Consider the following 16,052-nt stretch of genomic DNA (forward strand, 5'->3'; position numbering starts at 1 on the left):
TGGACACACACAGGAAACAGGAAGTGACCGTCAAAATACTGACAAAGCTCAGTGGAAAAAAAAGAATGTTATTTGTAGTTAAAATCAGAGAAACATCAGTGGTAGGTTCCTGTGTGTGTGTGTGTGTGTGTGTGTGGACTCACTCAGAGACCACCTCCACGCCCATCTTGGTCATGTAGTAGGTCCTCTTGTACTGACGGAACTCAGCCTCAAACATGTCCTCCTCCTCCCCCTCCTCCTCGGGGACCCCCCCTCGGCTGGGGGGCTTCCCATCGTCCAAGGCCGCTAGACACAGGGAGTCCTGCTGGGGGGGGGGTCACACACACATGCTAGCTCAAAACACCATAGCTCAAGTGTCTGCATTGCTATATAACAATGTTTTAATGTGTGTGTGTGTGTGTGTGTGTGTGTGTACCTGGTCTCTCCTCCTGCTGCCCTCCTTCTGGGCCTCCTCAGCAGCCAGCCCTGCGGCCTCGTTCAGGTACTTGTTTCCCACCTTGCTCTCGAACCACTTCAGATCCACAAACACCTCACTGAAATGCTCCCTGTCAAACTACGGGGGAGGGGGGGACAAGGGGTTAAGTCAGCTCATCTCAAGGGTGTTGTATCACCACTCTCCCATCCAGGGATCCCTCTCTCTCTCTCTCCCCCTCCCTCCCTCCCTCTCTCTCTCACCTCGGCCAGTTTCTCCATGTACTTCTCAAAGTTGGCCAGGTTCAGATGGCCGTTCTCATTCAGGTAACCTGAGGGGTCGATGGGGAGAGAGAGAGAGGGAGAGAGAGACAGAGAGAGAGAGAGAGAGAGAGAAAGCAGAGTCAATCACCATGTCTCATGTAGAGGAATTTATGCTTGTATTCCAGGGTTCTCCCCAGGATGTTTGAGCAGCATCGTGGTTGATGTGAAGATGGTGTGTGTGTGTGTGTGGTGTGTGTGAGGGTGGTCTCACCCCCCAGAGTGGGCAGGACAGAGACGTAGGTCCGGTAGAGGAGGGGTAGGGCGTCGTGGTTGATGTGGAGGTGAGGAAGGTGGGGGATGAAGTCGTTTCCCACCAGGAAGCCCATCAGAACCCAGTCATCTATGATCCTCTCCAGGTCGTACTCAAAACACAGCTTACCCTGAGGGTTAACACAGACAACATCACAACTCTGGGGGTGGGTGTGTGTGTGTGCGTGTGCGGGTGTCTGTGTGTGTGTGTGGCTCACCCTGACGTCTGAGAACTCGTAGTCGATGTACTCTCTCATCAGAGACAGGTGTGTGTGTGTGTGTGGCTCACCCTGACGTCTGAGAACTCGTAGTCGATGTACTCTCTCATCAGAGACAGGTGTGTGTGTGTGTGTGTGGCTCACCCTGACGTCTGAGAACTCGTAGTCGATGTACTCTCTCATCAGAGACAGGTGCAGCAGGTGGAAGGTCGTCTCCTCAGGAGCCGTTATCCTGCAACAGGGAACACACTGTCAATCCTCACACACACACACACACACACACCTGTCTCTCTCACATACATACACACACCTCTCATACATGCATGCATGCACACAAACAGACACACACCTCTTCTGGTTCTTCTTCCCTCCGAAGCGGACCTCTTCTCTGAGCAGGGAGAAGTGTGGCTCGTGGCTGGTCAGACCCAGCATCATCTGGGAGAGGAGAGGAGAGGAACGCAGCTGAAACACCACCTCACACACACACACACACACACATTACTGGTACTGAAGCACACGCGCACACACATACCCTGACACACACACACCCTGACACACACACACACCCTGACACACACACACACACCCTGACACACACACACCGCCACCCACCAGGTCAGCGTCCAGGCCGTACAGACAGTGACGTGTGTTTGGGTTGTGGTTTGGTTTGGCGTTTTCTGAGCGGATGAACTCCATGATCTTGTGTTCTCCTTCCCCCGGGGTCTGGAACACAAACAACCTGTTTACAAGAGGATGACACACACACACACACACACACACACACACACGTACAGACAGAGAGAGAGACACACACACACACACACACACACACACACACACACACACACACCTACCTCGTGACCGGACAGATAGACGTGGACTCCCTGCCAAGATTTGTCCGTAGACAATTTGCTGTTAACAAAGTACTTGAGCTGCTCCTGTAGCCTGGCCATGAAGTCAGTCCCTACAGGGGAGAGAGAGGGGGGGGGGGGGGAGAGAGAGAGGTGTCAGAGTGACAGGTGAAGAGATGGAGACAATCACTCAAATGTTCACCCTCAGAATGGGAAAGACGGATGGATGGTGGGAGGGATGGAGAGAGAGGTGGAGGGTGGGACGGATGGATGGATGGAGTGAGGGATGGATGGAGGAGGAGGAAGAGTCTCCTCACCAGGTGTGATGCAGTTGGAGTCGAAGCGAGCCTCGGTGGGCAGGACCTCCCCCTTCTCCAGGGCCTTCTTGATCTTGTCCTCCGCCTCTTTGGCTGACCTACACACACACACACACACTTATTGACTGAGAGCTGAGTTAAAACACATTGATTTCCTTTTCCACCTGCGGTTGGTTAGCGGTTAGCGCCCCTGCCGCGTGTCCCTCCTACCTGAACCTCCGGCCCCTCTGCTGGTTCATCTTGGCTCTGGGGGCCACGCCGTCCACCGCCATGAAGAACACCTTCTGGGGCTTGATGATGCGAAACAGCACCTCCAGGTAGTGGAAGATGTCGGCGAAGATCTTCTCCTCCGAGATGCGGAAGTGGACGTCCTCGTCGTTGGGGTGGGAGCACTGGTGGATGATGCCGTTCATGTCCAGGTAGAGGTTGTCAAACTCTGGAATCTGGAGGGGGGAGGGAAGGGGGGGGACAGGGAGAGGAGGGAGGAAGAGGGAAGGGGGGGGAGAGAGAAGGTGGAGGGGGAGGGAAGGGGGAGGGGAGGAGGAAGGGGGGGGAGAGAGGGGGTAGGGGTAACAGGTAAGAGAGGATCATTAATATACTATTAATATACTATCAGTCAGTCACATCAGATTTCTGTCATAAAATGTAAGAGCAGAAAATCTGGGTGAAACATCAAAGGCCCTGAGGTCAACATTCAGATTTAATCATGAAAACATCCAGACTGCTTCTCTGGGCCTGGATAACACTCAGGTCAGGAGGTCAGGAGGTCTGGCTGCTGGATCAACTGCTGGAGAAGAGGAAGTCTGTGTCGTGTTTATTGGTGTTAGATGAGGACGAAGGTCATCCGTCTAAGAGCGGCCGGAAATCACCGGCTACGGCGAGGGGGGGGACTACGGTGGACGACTACGGCGGGGGGGGGACTACGGCGGGGGGGGGGACTACGGTGGACGACTACGGCGAGGGGGGGGACTACGGCGGGGGGGGGGACTACGGTGGACGACTACGGCGAGGGGGGGGACTACGGTGGACGACTACGGCGGGGGGGGGGGGGACTACGGCGGGGGGGGGGGACTACGGCGGGGACATCTAGCTACTCCAGTTGGTAACATATTAGATAGATATTGGGAGTAAGCATCACAACGGAGCTTGTCGGCTACGTTAACTTGTCTTGTCTACGTCAACAGTCGGAGAGGCATTACATCCCTGACTCAAGTTCAACCGTTGATATGACTCAACAATCTGACGTTTGACTTAGTAGAGAAATTGCGACTCCGGCAACTTTGGACACCGACCTGTAACCCTCACTAAGACTGTCAAAGACAGTGGCCTGTGGTCGATAGATCCAGAAACCTGTCAATGTTTCTACACTCAACAACACAAGCTTCAACAACAGTCAGATGCAGCCAAACCCATTCTGTCTCCATTTGTGGTTCAGAATGTTCTCCTTGCTGGACGACCCTCACAAAGCCAGGACAACACCATTCAATGGGCTACTGACTTGGACAAACGCTAAATCTACAATAACATGTCATTTCCCAATTTACACAAGACACGTTATGTTGAGAGAAATGATCCCAGCAGTCGTCCGACTCCAGTAGTGAGGACCCCCGCCAGCCGGCTGGGTGGGGAGCTGGAGGGAAGCAGAAGTCGTTAGCTACGTGGAGGTGAAGTGACTGTTACGGGCCTGCTATATTTAGCGGGCTAGCTAAAGTCGGCTAGCTGGAGGCTATCGGTATCATACTTGGTGTTCCTTGACAACTTCGCTCAGGCAGGGGTATCGCTCCGAAATCCATCGGTAAAATTTCGGCACTCCCATCTTCACCACAAAATTCCTCCCTTTTGGATCAAGTCAATAAAACTGCAGGCTGTGGAGAGATGTGTAAAGTAACATGGGAAGTTGCTTCAGCTAAGGAGTCTGTTGCTGGTTCCTCTCTGTTGTAGCTGCCCGCTAGCTGGCTAGCCTCCGTCCGCCCACTAAAACAGTCCGGGCGGAATCTAGTGACGCAATCTGGCAGCAACAACAAAGCTCATAGACAAAACTATGTCATTTTCTCTTCAGCAGCGCGACTGTTCAGGACAGCAACCTTAGACGAATTTCGTGGTATTGAAATCGCGAAATAATGAATATGAATATATAATGACTTTTTTTTTATTCCACATGTACATTTCTGTGCAACTACTTAAGTGTTCGCTGTCACACCCGCAGTAATAACCGAGGTAGTCGGTAGATGGTTCCTATCAACACAGATGAGGGTCGCTGGGTCCGTCTCTGATTAGTCACATCATACACTTATTCATGTCTCACTTCGTTCTATTGATTGTATATTGAGTATTGTATTGTTATTACTCTTATATTTGATTCTTCTCCTTGTCTTTCACTGCGCTGTTGTGTCTATGTTTAATTAGTTTTAATGTGTTATGATTGTAACCAGTTTGTAATGTAAGTGTGTCTGCGTCTGTCATTTGTTTTGTGATGTAAAGTTTATGTGTCATCGTTTTCAAATTGTCTGAAATATAGTTGTCCTTGGCTACTGTCTTGGACCAGGTCTCTCTTGAAAAATAGATTTTATCTCAATGAGACAAACCTGGATAAATAAAGGTTGAATAAAATAAATAAAGTAAAAAAAAAAAAAAAAAACGTTGAGAGGTAGCTCATTAAAAGCTTTAATTGTACTGTTTGCTGCTGCATCGTCTGCATGTGATAAATAAACTTCGATTAGATTTGCCTTTATTGGTCCACATAAGGTCTTCATGTTCTCTGTATGAGTGTTTTTCCACAGTATTGGGGTTTGCTGAGGCTGCGGTGGTGGAGGAGGAATCAGAGGAATGGTGTCACATGAGTCCGTCCTCAGATGTACTTTCAATTTAGTTTTCTTTGAAAAGGAGGTCTGACCGGTGAGGTTTCGTTTCTCCCCGTCTCTGGACCTCCTCCAGCCCTGGAGGAGGAGGTAATGCAGCAGGAAACCCCACTGAAGAAGAAGAAGAAGAACAACAACAACAACGCTATACGGCTTCCGTCGAACGTGACGTCATCCTCTGCCTTCTCGTTGCTAACGTCAGTTTTAATAATAACACGGAGCTGCCAAACATGACTGGATCTGGTTACTTTTTACGTTTTAAAAACATCGCAGCTTTGGAAAGTAGCCTCGCAAAATATGAAGAGGAAACATTAGCCAAGTTTGTGGTCCATGTGAAGGAGCGGGGGTTTGGACGGAGGGGTAGGTGAGATTTCACCTGATGATGTCTGACATGAGGACAAAGTCTCCTTTATTTACCATGACATGAAATAATAAAGAATAAAATACAAGTTACAACGCAACGATTTACCAGAGACAGAGCAGCTCTACAACATCAATCAACACCAACAATACAATGTAACAAGGATAATAGATCAAATATAAACTATCAACAGTAATAACATTAAATACAGTCAAAAATAAAAGGTACAGAATTGCCATAGCAACAACAACCCGTAATACAAGTCTGTCCAACAACCGTCATATAGCTAGTGACATATAACTAGTTACTATAGCTCATCAAAAACAAACCAGCTGGATAATTCATTACTAACACCCTTGTGTGTTGAATACCCCGTTATTCCCGATATTTACAGACTTTGTTTCTGGAAAAATGACTACTGGGAAAGTCTTCTGGGAGCTGAGACACGTTCCGTTTGATGGAACACCCTTCAAAGTCTGCGGTAAGAAGATCTACATCTGCCACCAGGGGAAGGACAAGCACGCCTGCTCCAAGAGGAGGAAACTAAAACTAGTATGTTTAACATTACGTGTGATTATACGACTGTATGATTGACTTACTAGGTCCCCATCATACAGTATGTCCATAATGGAACTTAAGCTTCAATATGAAATGTGAATGGACCCCTGCATCTTCATTAAAAGGTAACTTGGTTGTTTTTTTGGAATCTCTCAGCTGGAGGACCATGGTTTTCAAGAGAGGCGACGTGTTCTGAAAGACACGAAGAAGCTGGACTGTCCAGCCTCCATTTTTGTGGCACATGTGGTCAAGTTCCCTGCTTTTAAGGTATTTTCATTTGTGTCCTTGCTGAAATCCTTTCCTGTCAGAGCGTATTAGTCCTTATATGAGTGTGGGCTGCTGGTGAATATGTTGCAGATATCTGATGACCTGTCCACAGGAAGGAGAGCGAAGGCCAAGAGCCTCAGAGAGGCGCTGAGCGAGCCGTCCTCTGTGGAGTCAGAGGATGAGTACGTGGCCTACTTCCCTCACACCCAGGAGCACCGCAACCATCCCGTCATAGAGGTGTGGAAATGGACTGTTATTACATTGTTATTACAATCACGCACCCCCCCCACCCTACCCCCATGTTTTTTTCTCATGTTTGAGCTTTTTCACTCAATCTCGAAATCAAACTCTCCTTCCCTAGAGTCCTGTGATGGCCACTACACAACAGAGTCCCACAGGGGGACCCCCAAAGCCCCCCCCCGGACACTCACCCCCAAAGCCCCCCCCCGGACACTCACCCCCAAACCCCCCTCCCGGAGACTACCCCTCTCAGCCCCCCCCCTCTCAGCCCTCCCCCAGAGACTCCCCCCCAAACCCCCCTTCCGGAGACTCCCCCTCTCAGCCCCCCCCCTCTCAGCACCCCCCCAGAGACTCCCCCTCTCAGACTCCCCCTCTCAGCCCCCTCCCCCTCAGCCCCCTCCCTCTCAGCCCCCCCTCCTCTCAGCCCCCCCCCAGAGACTCCCCTGCTCAAGTCTGTGGCCGGTTGCTGCGTGACATCACTGCTCTGACGGACCGCCTTCGAGACGAGGACTTCCTGGACACTGTGACTGGCCGCCTCACCGACCTTCTGGAGGATGTGAGGTCACACACGCCAACCTATCAGAGCCCGCCTCTGTCCCTCACCCCGCCCACGTTTAAAGGTCAGAAAAGGTGTCGTCTGAAACCTCTCCGTGCTGTTCCAAAGAACCACTCTTCTTCTGGAAGAACGGACCTCGGAGGCAGGAGGAGGAGACCCAGCTGTCAGGCTGACGTTGGTTTGGACAGGCTGACAGAGATGCAGCAGGGTGAGACTCTGATTATTGGGAGAGTTGTTTTGTTAATAATGCAGCTTAGACATTATACTTATTCCCAGATGGGTAATGAAACCATGTGATTAAGCTTTTAATCACTCAATGTTTCAATCACATTCTTCTTCCCTAGAGTCATGTGACAGCCACAACACACCAAAGAGGAGAGGCGTTCAGGTACAATACGACCAGCAACACACCTTACCTTACCTTACCTTACCTTACCCTACCTTACCTTACCTTACCTTACCCTACCTTACCTTACCCTACCTTACCTTACCTTACCCTACCTTACCATACCTTACCTTACCCTACCTTACCTTACCTTACCTTACCCTACCTTACCCTACCTTACCTTACCTTACCTTACCCTACCTTACCTTACCTTACCAAAATACCAAATCATAAAATCATGAAAACATGAAATCATAAAAACATATCTGGTCTAACTGCAGAGATATCTGGTCTAACTGCAGAGATATCTGGTCTAACTGCAGAGATATCTGGTCTAACTGCAGGTATTCATATCAGAGCCAGACGTGACTGGAGTTGGTCGAGCGGCCAAGAGGAGAAGAAAGACTTTCGGTAAGTATGTTTTCTCTCTCTCTCTCTCTCCCTCCTGCACTAAACGATGCTATGGTTCTTCTATTCCACTACACCTCCATCTTTGTTCTTTGTTCTGCTTTTTACCTTTGATGTGTTTTCACAGCCAGCTCCACACCCACCAGCTCCAGGGAGGCCACACCCACCAGCTCCAGGGAGACCACACCCACCAGCTCCAGGGAGACCACACCCACCAGCTCCAGGGAGACCACACCCACCAGCTCCAGGGAAGCCACACCCACCAGCTCCAGGGAAGCCACACCCACCAGCTCCAGGGAGGCCACACCCACCAGTTCCAGGGAGGCCACACCCACCAGCTCCAGGGATACCACACCCACCAGCTCCAGGGAGACCACACCCACCAGCTCCAGGGAGGCCACACCCACCAGCTCCAGGGAGACCACACCCACCAGCGACCTGGCCTGCAATGACCCTGCTGAGATGGGACAGCCCAACCCCCCCACACAACCCCTCAGTATGGTACAGCCCACCCCAACTGCCAACCCCCCCACACAACCCCTCAGTATGGCACCATTCCTCATTCCATTCCATGCATTACAATGAGCCCGTCCTCCGATTTCTACCTCCACCAGCCTCCCCTGCTTAAAGCTAACTTGAACTCCAGCTCTGAATGGCTGTCTGCCCTCAACAGAGAACCCGTGCTCAGAGCAGGGAGACGTGTTCCAGGTCACTCTGGACCAGCACACGGAGGTCCTGGACCAGCACACGGAGGTCCTGCCCCAGGCGGACGGGCCAGGCCATACCACTGTGCGGGTCAACACCGGGCTCCAGATGGACGTCTCCACGGGCCGCTGGACCCAGCTCAGGAAGTACAAACCTGTTACGGTGCTGAACACTCACACACACGGAGCACACTCAAACACTCACTCACTCACACACACACACACTCACAGACACACACACTCACAGACTCACTCACTCATACACTCACACACAGACTCACTCGCTCACTTGCATACTCACTCACTCACACACGCATGCTGGCTCGCTCACGCACACACACACACACACACACACACACACACACACACACACACACACACACACTAGGGGCCAAAGCCAGAGTATACATGAATGGTCAGTATTTCTGGAGGGCGGGGGAGGGGGGGAGGATGATGGAAGGGTTGGGAGGATGAAGGAGGAAAGGTTTGTAAAGGATAGAAAGTGTTAAATGTACAATGGAGTGAAGGAAGGTATTTTGTAAATTGATGGATTGTTTTTCATGTATGTATGTATGTATTTATTTATGTAATCTATGTATGTAATCAGTACTTCAAATTATTTATATTCTGTTAAGTCATACACTTCACTCATGATTAACAAAAATAAACAATACAAAGTTGCTGAGAAAGTGTTCAAACTCCAGTGTGGAGCGTGTGGTTGTTCTGGATGAAATGTTGGCCACATCAGAACATGGCAGCCTACACACGCATTGTTGTGTGGTAATGATACTTCGCTATCAGGAAAAGTAACAAAAAAACATGAAACACTGACATTATCTGTCCCACCCTCTGAAGCGTTATAATATGTATTACCTATGGTTTGGGGGGTATAACGGCGTTTGGATGTTTAGGAAAGTTATTTAAATGTCCCACGGGCAAAACAAACAAGCGAGCGAGTATCTTAACTCACGACGGTAGCCATATATCATCTAGACATATCTACCATCTAGACATATCTACCATCTAGACATATCTACCATCTAGCCTTGATGTTTGAGGTTTAATTCATGCAAACACAAATCTTCATTCAAGATGAGTTCATTCACCCTATGTTTGAGATCGACTACATCGCCCAGCGCAGCGAACAGCCCTGCTGAGGCGTTCAGAGGAGCTGCGCAGCCGCGCCGCCGCGCTGCCGACCTCTAACGCGGCCTGCGGCAGGCGGATGTCCGGGCCGGAGGTGTGGTCTGTGTCTGTCTGTCGTGTCGGTCCCGGTTTCGTCGTCGCACCGAACACAGGAACCACCGAGACCCGAAGAGAAAGCGAAGGTTATTTTGCAGCCAGAAAGCCGCGGTCTGTCCTCTGGCGGAGTCCCCAGCGGAGCGTCGAGATGTTCAACAGGATGACGAGCCTGTGGATGGGTGATGTACGTCCAGCAGCAGGCTAGCCAGCTAGCTGCCGAACGCTATCTAGCTAGGTCGCTTTTTATGGCGTCCAAGTTATTATCGGAAATGAATATAATGGCCTGTGGAATGTGCTGATTTGTGTACACGGGGTTGTAAGACGGACAAAGCTATAACCGTAGTAGATGTGGATGTAAATTATCCAATAAATATGTGTTGTGTTCACTGGAGTAACGTTAGCTAGCTACTAGCCTAGTGCTAGCTGGCCAGCGGGCCAACTTCCTCATAGTCCTGCACTTGTTGGGTAAATGATCAACTAACTAAGCTGACCCAGCTACCCCCTCCCCACCACGTGTAAACACTATTATAGTCCCCATAGGTAGTGGTCTAAACTGTTACTCTGGTTTGTCCCTTTGTCGTAGCTGGACCCATACATGGACGAGAACTTCCTAAAGCAAGCCTTCAGCACCATGGGGGAGACGGCGTACGGTGTGAAGATCATCACCCACAGAGTGACAGGGTAGGTCCGGCATTAGATCATAGCCACCAGAATTACGATATTAGTCATGCGTTTCCATACTTAGAAGATGGTCTACTGCCCTAGACGGAGTGCAATTAAGCGTTCTCTGGGTCTGGTTTCATGCGACGGCCTCACTGTCTTAAACTAGAGTGGGAGGCAGTGGACCCCGGATAACTTTGATCATCGCAGTTGGAAGTTAAAACTCAGAACCAAATCATCCAGTAAGACACTCCTACGAAGAAGTACACCCCCATGTCCTGAAACTCACTGGCTTGTATTGGCCTCCGGAAGGTCATACTTTCTGCCTTACACCAACATAAAGCAACATAATGATATTGTCTAAAACATGTTCTTGGGTATCTAATCCCATCACTGGTATCAGACAGGCTGTTTTCTCTCTAGTCGCGTTGTGGAGCAACGCATCAAACTTGGCCTTCATTAAGCCCCGCCCAGTGCTTGCCCACCACACGTTTCTGATTCGGAGCTACCGTGTGATTCGCTGAAATCAAATAATAACAAATACTTTACTCAGTAAATTCACTCCCACTAAGGCCAGGTTTGAGTTTGTTATTCCAGGCGTATATGCTTTATATATGTTATATATTACCCTGTCTCTGACACACCCCCAGTCTGACTAATTCATGCCTCTCTTCGCCCCCTAGTGGCTCAGCTGTATATTGCATTCTGACTAAATCATGCCTCTCTCCCCCCCTAGTGGCTCAGCTGGATATTGCTTCGTGGAGATGGCGGACGAGGCCAGCGTCGACCGGTGCGTCCACCGACTCAACGGGAAACTCGTCCCCGGATCGAATCCGGTGAGCACCGAATCCAACCGTCACTTGGATGTTAAATATTCACAGTTCATTTCAACAACTTATAACCATTATACCGTGTGTATATATATATATATACTGTACCCGTGGACAACCACCCCTCATATACTTTCAGTTTTATACTTTCCCAACTGTGTTATTGTGGATGGCGGCGGCTCACTAGGCTGTCAGCGCCACTTTAGTCTGATAAAGCCCACTGTCTCAGCGTCACGTGACGACAGCCATTACTGAGCCCCGTTCTCTTCCTGATCCCGATGAAGGTGGTTGAGGCTGTTTGTAAATTGACTTTGTTTGAAGCCGGTGAATAAACTCTGTTAGGAACTAACTGCCGAATGGGATAAAGCTGTACTGGGTGGTGGAGGTATGTAAACCAACCAAGATGTTCTTCTAATAATAATAATAATAATACTCCTTATTCTCCAGCAATAATATGTCCTTACTACAAGCGTTGATTCCTTCAGGCGGCTGATTCCTGTTTCTTCCTTTCCGGTGTAGCCCCGGAAGTTTAAGTTAAACTATGCCACCTACGGGAAACGCCCAGAGGGGGGGTAAGTTGAAGCTTTCATATTTAATCTCATCATTTTGTTGTTGTTGTTGTTGTTGTTGTAGTAGCTTGGGTGTTAGGTTTCTCTGTAAAGCCACAGTACAACATTTTTAGACTATTCACATTCAAAATTGTACACTCTGAAGAAGTTCTCTTGACCGACATATGTGATTATTAAACACAGTGACTTATGCAAGTTAGCAGTGTTGCAGTTAGCAGTGTTACAGTGTTGCAGTAAGCTGTTGCATGGAGTTTTTCTTTACAGTTCCTTGTTTTTTTTTCCTACTCCGTTTGCACCTGCAGTGACCATACCAGGTGTGCAGATGCTTTCTTTACTCGATCATTCACACATTGAAACAATATTCTGTTAGCTGTTAGCTGTTACCTGCTGCCATTTGGCTGCGGTTTCCACCCCAGAGCCAGAAACAGAACCCCTGTCAGACAGCAGCGGTCTCTTCTCTCCCCCTCAGTCCAGAGTTCACCGTCTTTGTGGGGGATCTGTCTTCTGAGGTGGACGACTACCAGCTGCACCAGTTCTTCGTGAAGAAGTACCCGTCCTGCAAAGGAGGCAAGGTGGTGACGGACCAGTACAGCAACTCCAGGTACGGCCGCTCTCCGCCACGCCGCCTGCTAGAAGGATGCTGATTGGTTAGAGCTGTAGAGCTGGTCATTTGCTAAGTTAAAGTATGTTTATTTTTGGAGTAATCTCATGACATTGGGAATTTTGCTATGTCTCCGATAGACACCTTCTGTGACTGCGTTGTGTTTGGGGGTGTAGGTGTCAGGGGAGGCTGGTGGAGGCAGAAATCTGAGGACGGGCTCATTGTAACGCACGGAACGGAATGAGGAACGTGTGTTTGGTTTGGTACCATTCCTCATTCCGTTCCATGCGTTACAGTGAGCCTGTCCTCCGATTTCTACCTCTACCAGCCTCCCCTGGCAGGCGTATAAGTGTATTCTACTATATTTTCACCACAAATATATTTCCCAAAGACAAAAATTACTGAAAAAAAGACAACAAAAAAAACCTTTGTTCCTGACGTTCATGCTAAAACTATTGTTTTCCCCATATAGGGTAAGCAAGAGCAACTCACAATTCAAGTGATGCTACCTCATATTAAAAGTAAAACAACAAGTTTCAGTTCTACCATACCATTTTTGTTTTTTACGATTCCGTATTTGCTCATGAGTTACGATACGGCCTGCATGGTGGTGTGTGTGCGGCCGGGGGTCTGAGCGCTGCGTTGTTCTCACAGAGGCTACGGCTTCGTCAAGTTCGGCGACGAGAGCGAACAGAAGAAGGCCATCGAGGAGTGTCAGAGCTCCACGGGGCTGGGGGGCAAGCCAATCAGGATCAGCATCGCTGTCAACAAGAGGTGAGGGCTCCGCTCCACTCCTAACTCAAGACTAGATCTGCTCTGCTCCACTCCTAACTCTAGACTAGATCTGCTCTACTCCTAACTCTAGACTAGATCTGCTCTGCTCCACTCCTAACTCTAGACTAGATCTGCTCCACTCCTAACTCTAGACTAGATCTGCTCTACTCCTAACTCTAGACTAGATCTGCTCTACTCCTAACTCTAGACTAGATCTGCTCCACTCCTAACACTAGACTAGATCTGCTCTACTCCTAACACTAGACTAGATCTCTGTAAGCAGAATCTGGAGCAGAATTAGCTCATTTGCTATGTAAGATGATAGAATTCCTAGCTGCTTGTTTCACTCATCTTCACTAATCTCATCAGTGCTTGATATGTCCAGTCAGTAAACACTGTATGTGTCACGTTTCTCAGCCCCGACGTTGAACTCATCCTTTCATCTTCCCTTTCAAGCCATAAAAGCAACAACTACCACAACAACCAGAACCACAGCTACCACAACAACTACCCCCAGCAGCAGCAGCAGGGGGGGTACTACGGAGGGCACAACCACAACTACTACCCCCAGTGGGGCAGCTACGACCAGTACAACAGCTATAACTACGGCTACAACCCCTACGGAGGGTACCCCCCCCCTGGACCCCACGGCATGATGCCCCCGCCCCCCATGGGAATGCCCCCCATGCAAGGCGACATGTCCGCCACGGCTGAGGTGAGGGGTCGGGTAGATAATGATGTCATAATGATGTCATATCATACAGAGAACTTAGTCTTTCTTTTTTTTAAATATATTTTTTACCTTCTATCCAGGGTTAGGGTTAGTCTCTTTGAGACCAATGTCTATTTTTCAAGGGTGCCCTGATTTTACAAAATATATACACATATATCACTATTATTTACATCAAGATTGGTAAACTGTTGCAATCATGTGAAATCTGACACCTTTTCTCTGCTTGCAGCAAACGCAGGAGGCCACAGGAGAGACGGAGGAGGAGATGACTGAAGGTAGAACCTCTCTCTCCTGTCACCCACACTGCTGTCACCTCCTCCCCATCCACTAGGGGGCTGGGAGGCTGGTGTGTGTCTAGGGCTGTAGCAAGGGGAGGCTGGTGGAGGTAGAAATTAGAGGACGGGCTCATTGTAATGCATGGAATGGAATGAGGAATGGTATAAAATATTCCTCATTCCATGCATTAGTTTGAAACCATTCCTAATTCCATTCCATGCATTACAATGAGCCCGTCCTCCGATTTCTACCTCCGCCAGCCTCCCTTGGACTGCAGCCATCCACACCGTGTCAACCCTAATTTATACACAACTCAGATCATGGTTTCAATCTCCAAAATAATTGGGTCTTTTTTAACCCCTTAGGTAAGCTTTTTGGGAGGGGAGTTCTATGTCCTAAACACTGTTTAGTTACAATTGCTTGAGAAAATTGCAAACTAAATCTCTTGGTTTATTGACATCTCTCTTCCTCCCCCCTCCCTCCTCCCCCCTCCCCCCTCCCTCCCCTCAGAGCCCAACCCCCAGCTGGATGTGGAAGCGTTGAACAGGGACTTCATGGAACGCAGCGAGGAGCTCTACGATTCGCTGATGAACTGTCACTGGCAGCCTCTGGACTCCATCACCTCAGAGGTCCCTTCCGTCTCCAGCTCCTGAGCTGCTCCAGCCTAGCTTAGCTTAGCTTAGCGTAGCTTTGTCTAGCTTAGCTTTGTCTCGCTTAGCTTAGCTTTGTCTAGCTTAGCTTAGCCTAGCGCTCGGCCATAGGATGGATGGTGAAACGTGTCTTCTCTCAACCAACAACACGCCTTTTTTTGTGCCCTACGTAGCAGTCGACACGCAGCATGTCTCAGGACCATTTGTATATATTGTCCACTTTCCCCCCCCCTTGTCTCCTGCAATCTTGTTTAGTTTTTTATTTAGTTGAAGGAATGTTTCAATGAGCGTCAATAACTTTACCTTTCTTCCAAATGCTCCAACCTCTGGTAGTGAGTTCGACGTGTATCACAGAAACCGAGGATTCTTCCATGAAATGTTGGCTTTAAGTTGATGGAATGAAGAATTGAATGTGTCTCCCACAGATGTGATTTAGTTGATCTAAGTCTTTTTAATCCACGCTGTTTCGGGGACAAGCTTGTTCCTGTGAACGACAACAAATGAACCGTCTGTGTTTGATGTCCATTAAACAGCTTGAGCTCCACCTTTACTTCAGAGGTGTTGAAATCCATGTGATTCTGTTTGTCATTTTCACACATCATGCATCATATAACAGTGCTGGTGGTCAAAGACCAAATCGGGCAGAACTGTTTTGTGCGAAGAACTTTTGGAATAAAGTTTATTTGAAAAGAAGAGCATCTTGAAATGATTTGAGTTCACTATGACACAGTGTATTGTCTGATGTGGAGACATGATAGCATTAACATCACCACTAATTAATGGTCATTATGCAAACACACTGTACATTCACCATTCTGTACATGTACCATTCAGCCTTATTTGAGGAAAAGCACAAAGAACATAACATTAAGAGCACCAACCATTTTTATATAATGTGTTTAAGTGAATACCCTAATTCACCATATAGACCAGCTCACAGACGGTTTCATGTTTCTTTCCATTCTTATGAAGTACAATATGAAGAGAAAGACAGATAGCATTTGACATCA

The 16,052-nt window shown here is 48.7% G+C and overlaps 3 protein-coding genes across 11 annotated transcripts in view; 2 read left to right on the forward strand and 1 right to left on the reverse strand.

Annotated features, from left to right (window-relative positions):
• xrn1 (5'-3' exoribonuclease 1) overlaps positions 1 to 4,305 on the reverse strand; it is a 17,204-nt gene extending 12,899 nt beyond the window's left edge. For 5 of the 8 annotated variants that reach the window (XR_014554888.1, XM_083694163.1, XM_083694159.1 and 2 more), the window contains exons 1-11: positions 4,112 to 4,305; positions 2,581 to 2,813; positions 2,371 to 2,468; positions 2,057 to 2,166; positions 1,815 to 1,925; positions 1,552 to 1,637; positions 1,347 to 1,434; positions 947 to 1,115; positions 676 to 743; positions 416 to 553; positions 144 to 304 (exon numbers count right to left, since the gene is read on the reverse strand). Coding sequence is in view for 7 of the 8 variants with exons in the window: in XM_083694163.1 (XP_083550289.1) it covers positions 144 to 304; positions 416 to 553; positions 676 to 743; positions 947 to 1,115; positions 1,347 to 1,434; positions 1,552 to 1,637; positions 1,815 to 1,925; positions 2,057 to 2,166; positions 2,371 to 2,468; positions 2,581 to 2,813; positions 4,112 to 4,186 (1,337 nt within the window). In the remaining variant the exon portion in view is untranslated. The remainder of the gene's footprint in view (positions 1 to 143; positions 305 to 415; positions 554 to 675; positions 744 to 946; positions 1,116 to 1,346; positions 1,435 to 1,551; positions 1,638 to 1,814; positions 1,926 to 2,056; positions 2,167 to 2,370; positions 2,469 to 2,580; positions 2,814 to 4,111) is intronic. The other 3 variants (XM_083694162.1, XM_083694164.1, XM_083694160.1) reach the window with 1 other exon arrangement.
• Positions 4,306 to 6,784: 2,479 nt separating this feature from the next.
• On the forward strand, positions 6,785 to 9,091 carry LOC310821984 (uncharacterized protein; the record flags this gene model as incomplete). The annotated part of the gene is made up of 5 exons (XM_083694273.1): positions 6,785 to 6,990; positions 7,090 to 7,418; positions 7,555 to 7,598; positions 7,940 to 8,006; positions 8,131 to 9,091. 5 exons carry the CDS (start codon positions 6,785 to 6,787, stop codon positions 8,586 to 8,588), a joined length of 1,104 nt encoding a protein of 367 aa, XP_083550399.1. The 3' UTR covers positions 8,589 to 9,091.
• Positions 9,092 to 9,962: 871 nt separating this feature from the next.
• On the forward strand, positions 9,963 to 15,735 carry trnau1apb (tRNA selenocysteine 1 associated protein 1b). Of its 2 annotated transcripts, XM_083694169.1 has the most exons (10): positions 9,963 to 10,133; positions 10,533 to 10,630; positions 11,346 to 11,445; positions 11,959 to 12,011; positions 12,311 to 12,322; positions 12,478 to 12,609; positions 13,264 to 13,383; positions 13,840 to 14,098; positions 14,346 to 14,391; positions 14,903 to 15,735. In XM_083694169.1, the coding sequence occupies exons 1-10, from the start codon at positions 10,098 to 10,100 to the stop codon at positions 15,043 to 15,045; spliced, it is 999 nt and encodes a 332-aa protein (XP_083550295.1). In that variant the 5' UTR covers positions 9,963 to 10,097; the 3' UTR covers positions 15,046 to 15,735. The 2 variants fall into 2 exon arrangements, with proteins under 2 accessions (XP_083550295.1, XP_083550296.1); XM_083694170.1 differs by lacking the exon at positions 12,311 to 12,322.
• Positions 15,736 to 16,052: the final 317 nt, after the last annotated feature.

This window comes from Argentina silus (assembly GCF_951799395.1).
Source record: "Argentina silus genome assembly, chromosome: 22".
Taxonomy (NCBI): Eukaryota; Metazoa; Chordata; class Actinopteri; order Argentiniformes; family Argentinidae; genus Argentina; species Argentina silus.

What these genes read in the sequence shown, in the direction of transcription:
- trnau1apb (XM_083694169.1), top strand. Translation starts at nt 10,098, where the DNA reads ATGTTCAACAGGATGACGAGCCTGTGGATGGGTGAT. An exon ending in ATCACCCACAGAGTGACAGG is followed by an intron (nt 10,631 to 11,345) that starts GTAGGTCCGGCA and finishes CTCCCCCCCTAG; the next exon opens with TGGCTCAGCTGGATATTGCT. An exon ending in GACCAGTACAGCAACTCCAG is followed by an intron (nt 12,610 to 13,263) that starts GTACGGCCGCTC and finishes TTGTTCTCACAG; the next exon opens with AGGCTACGGCTTCGTCAAGT.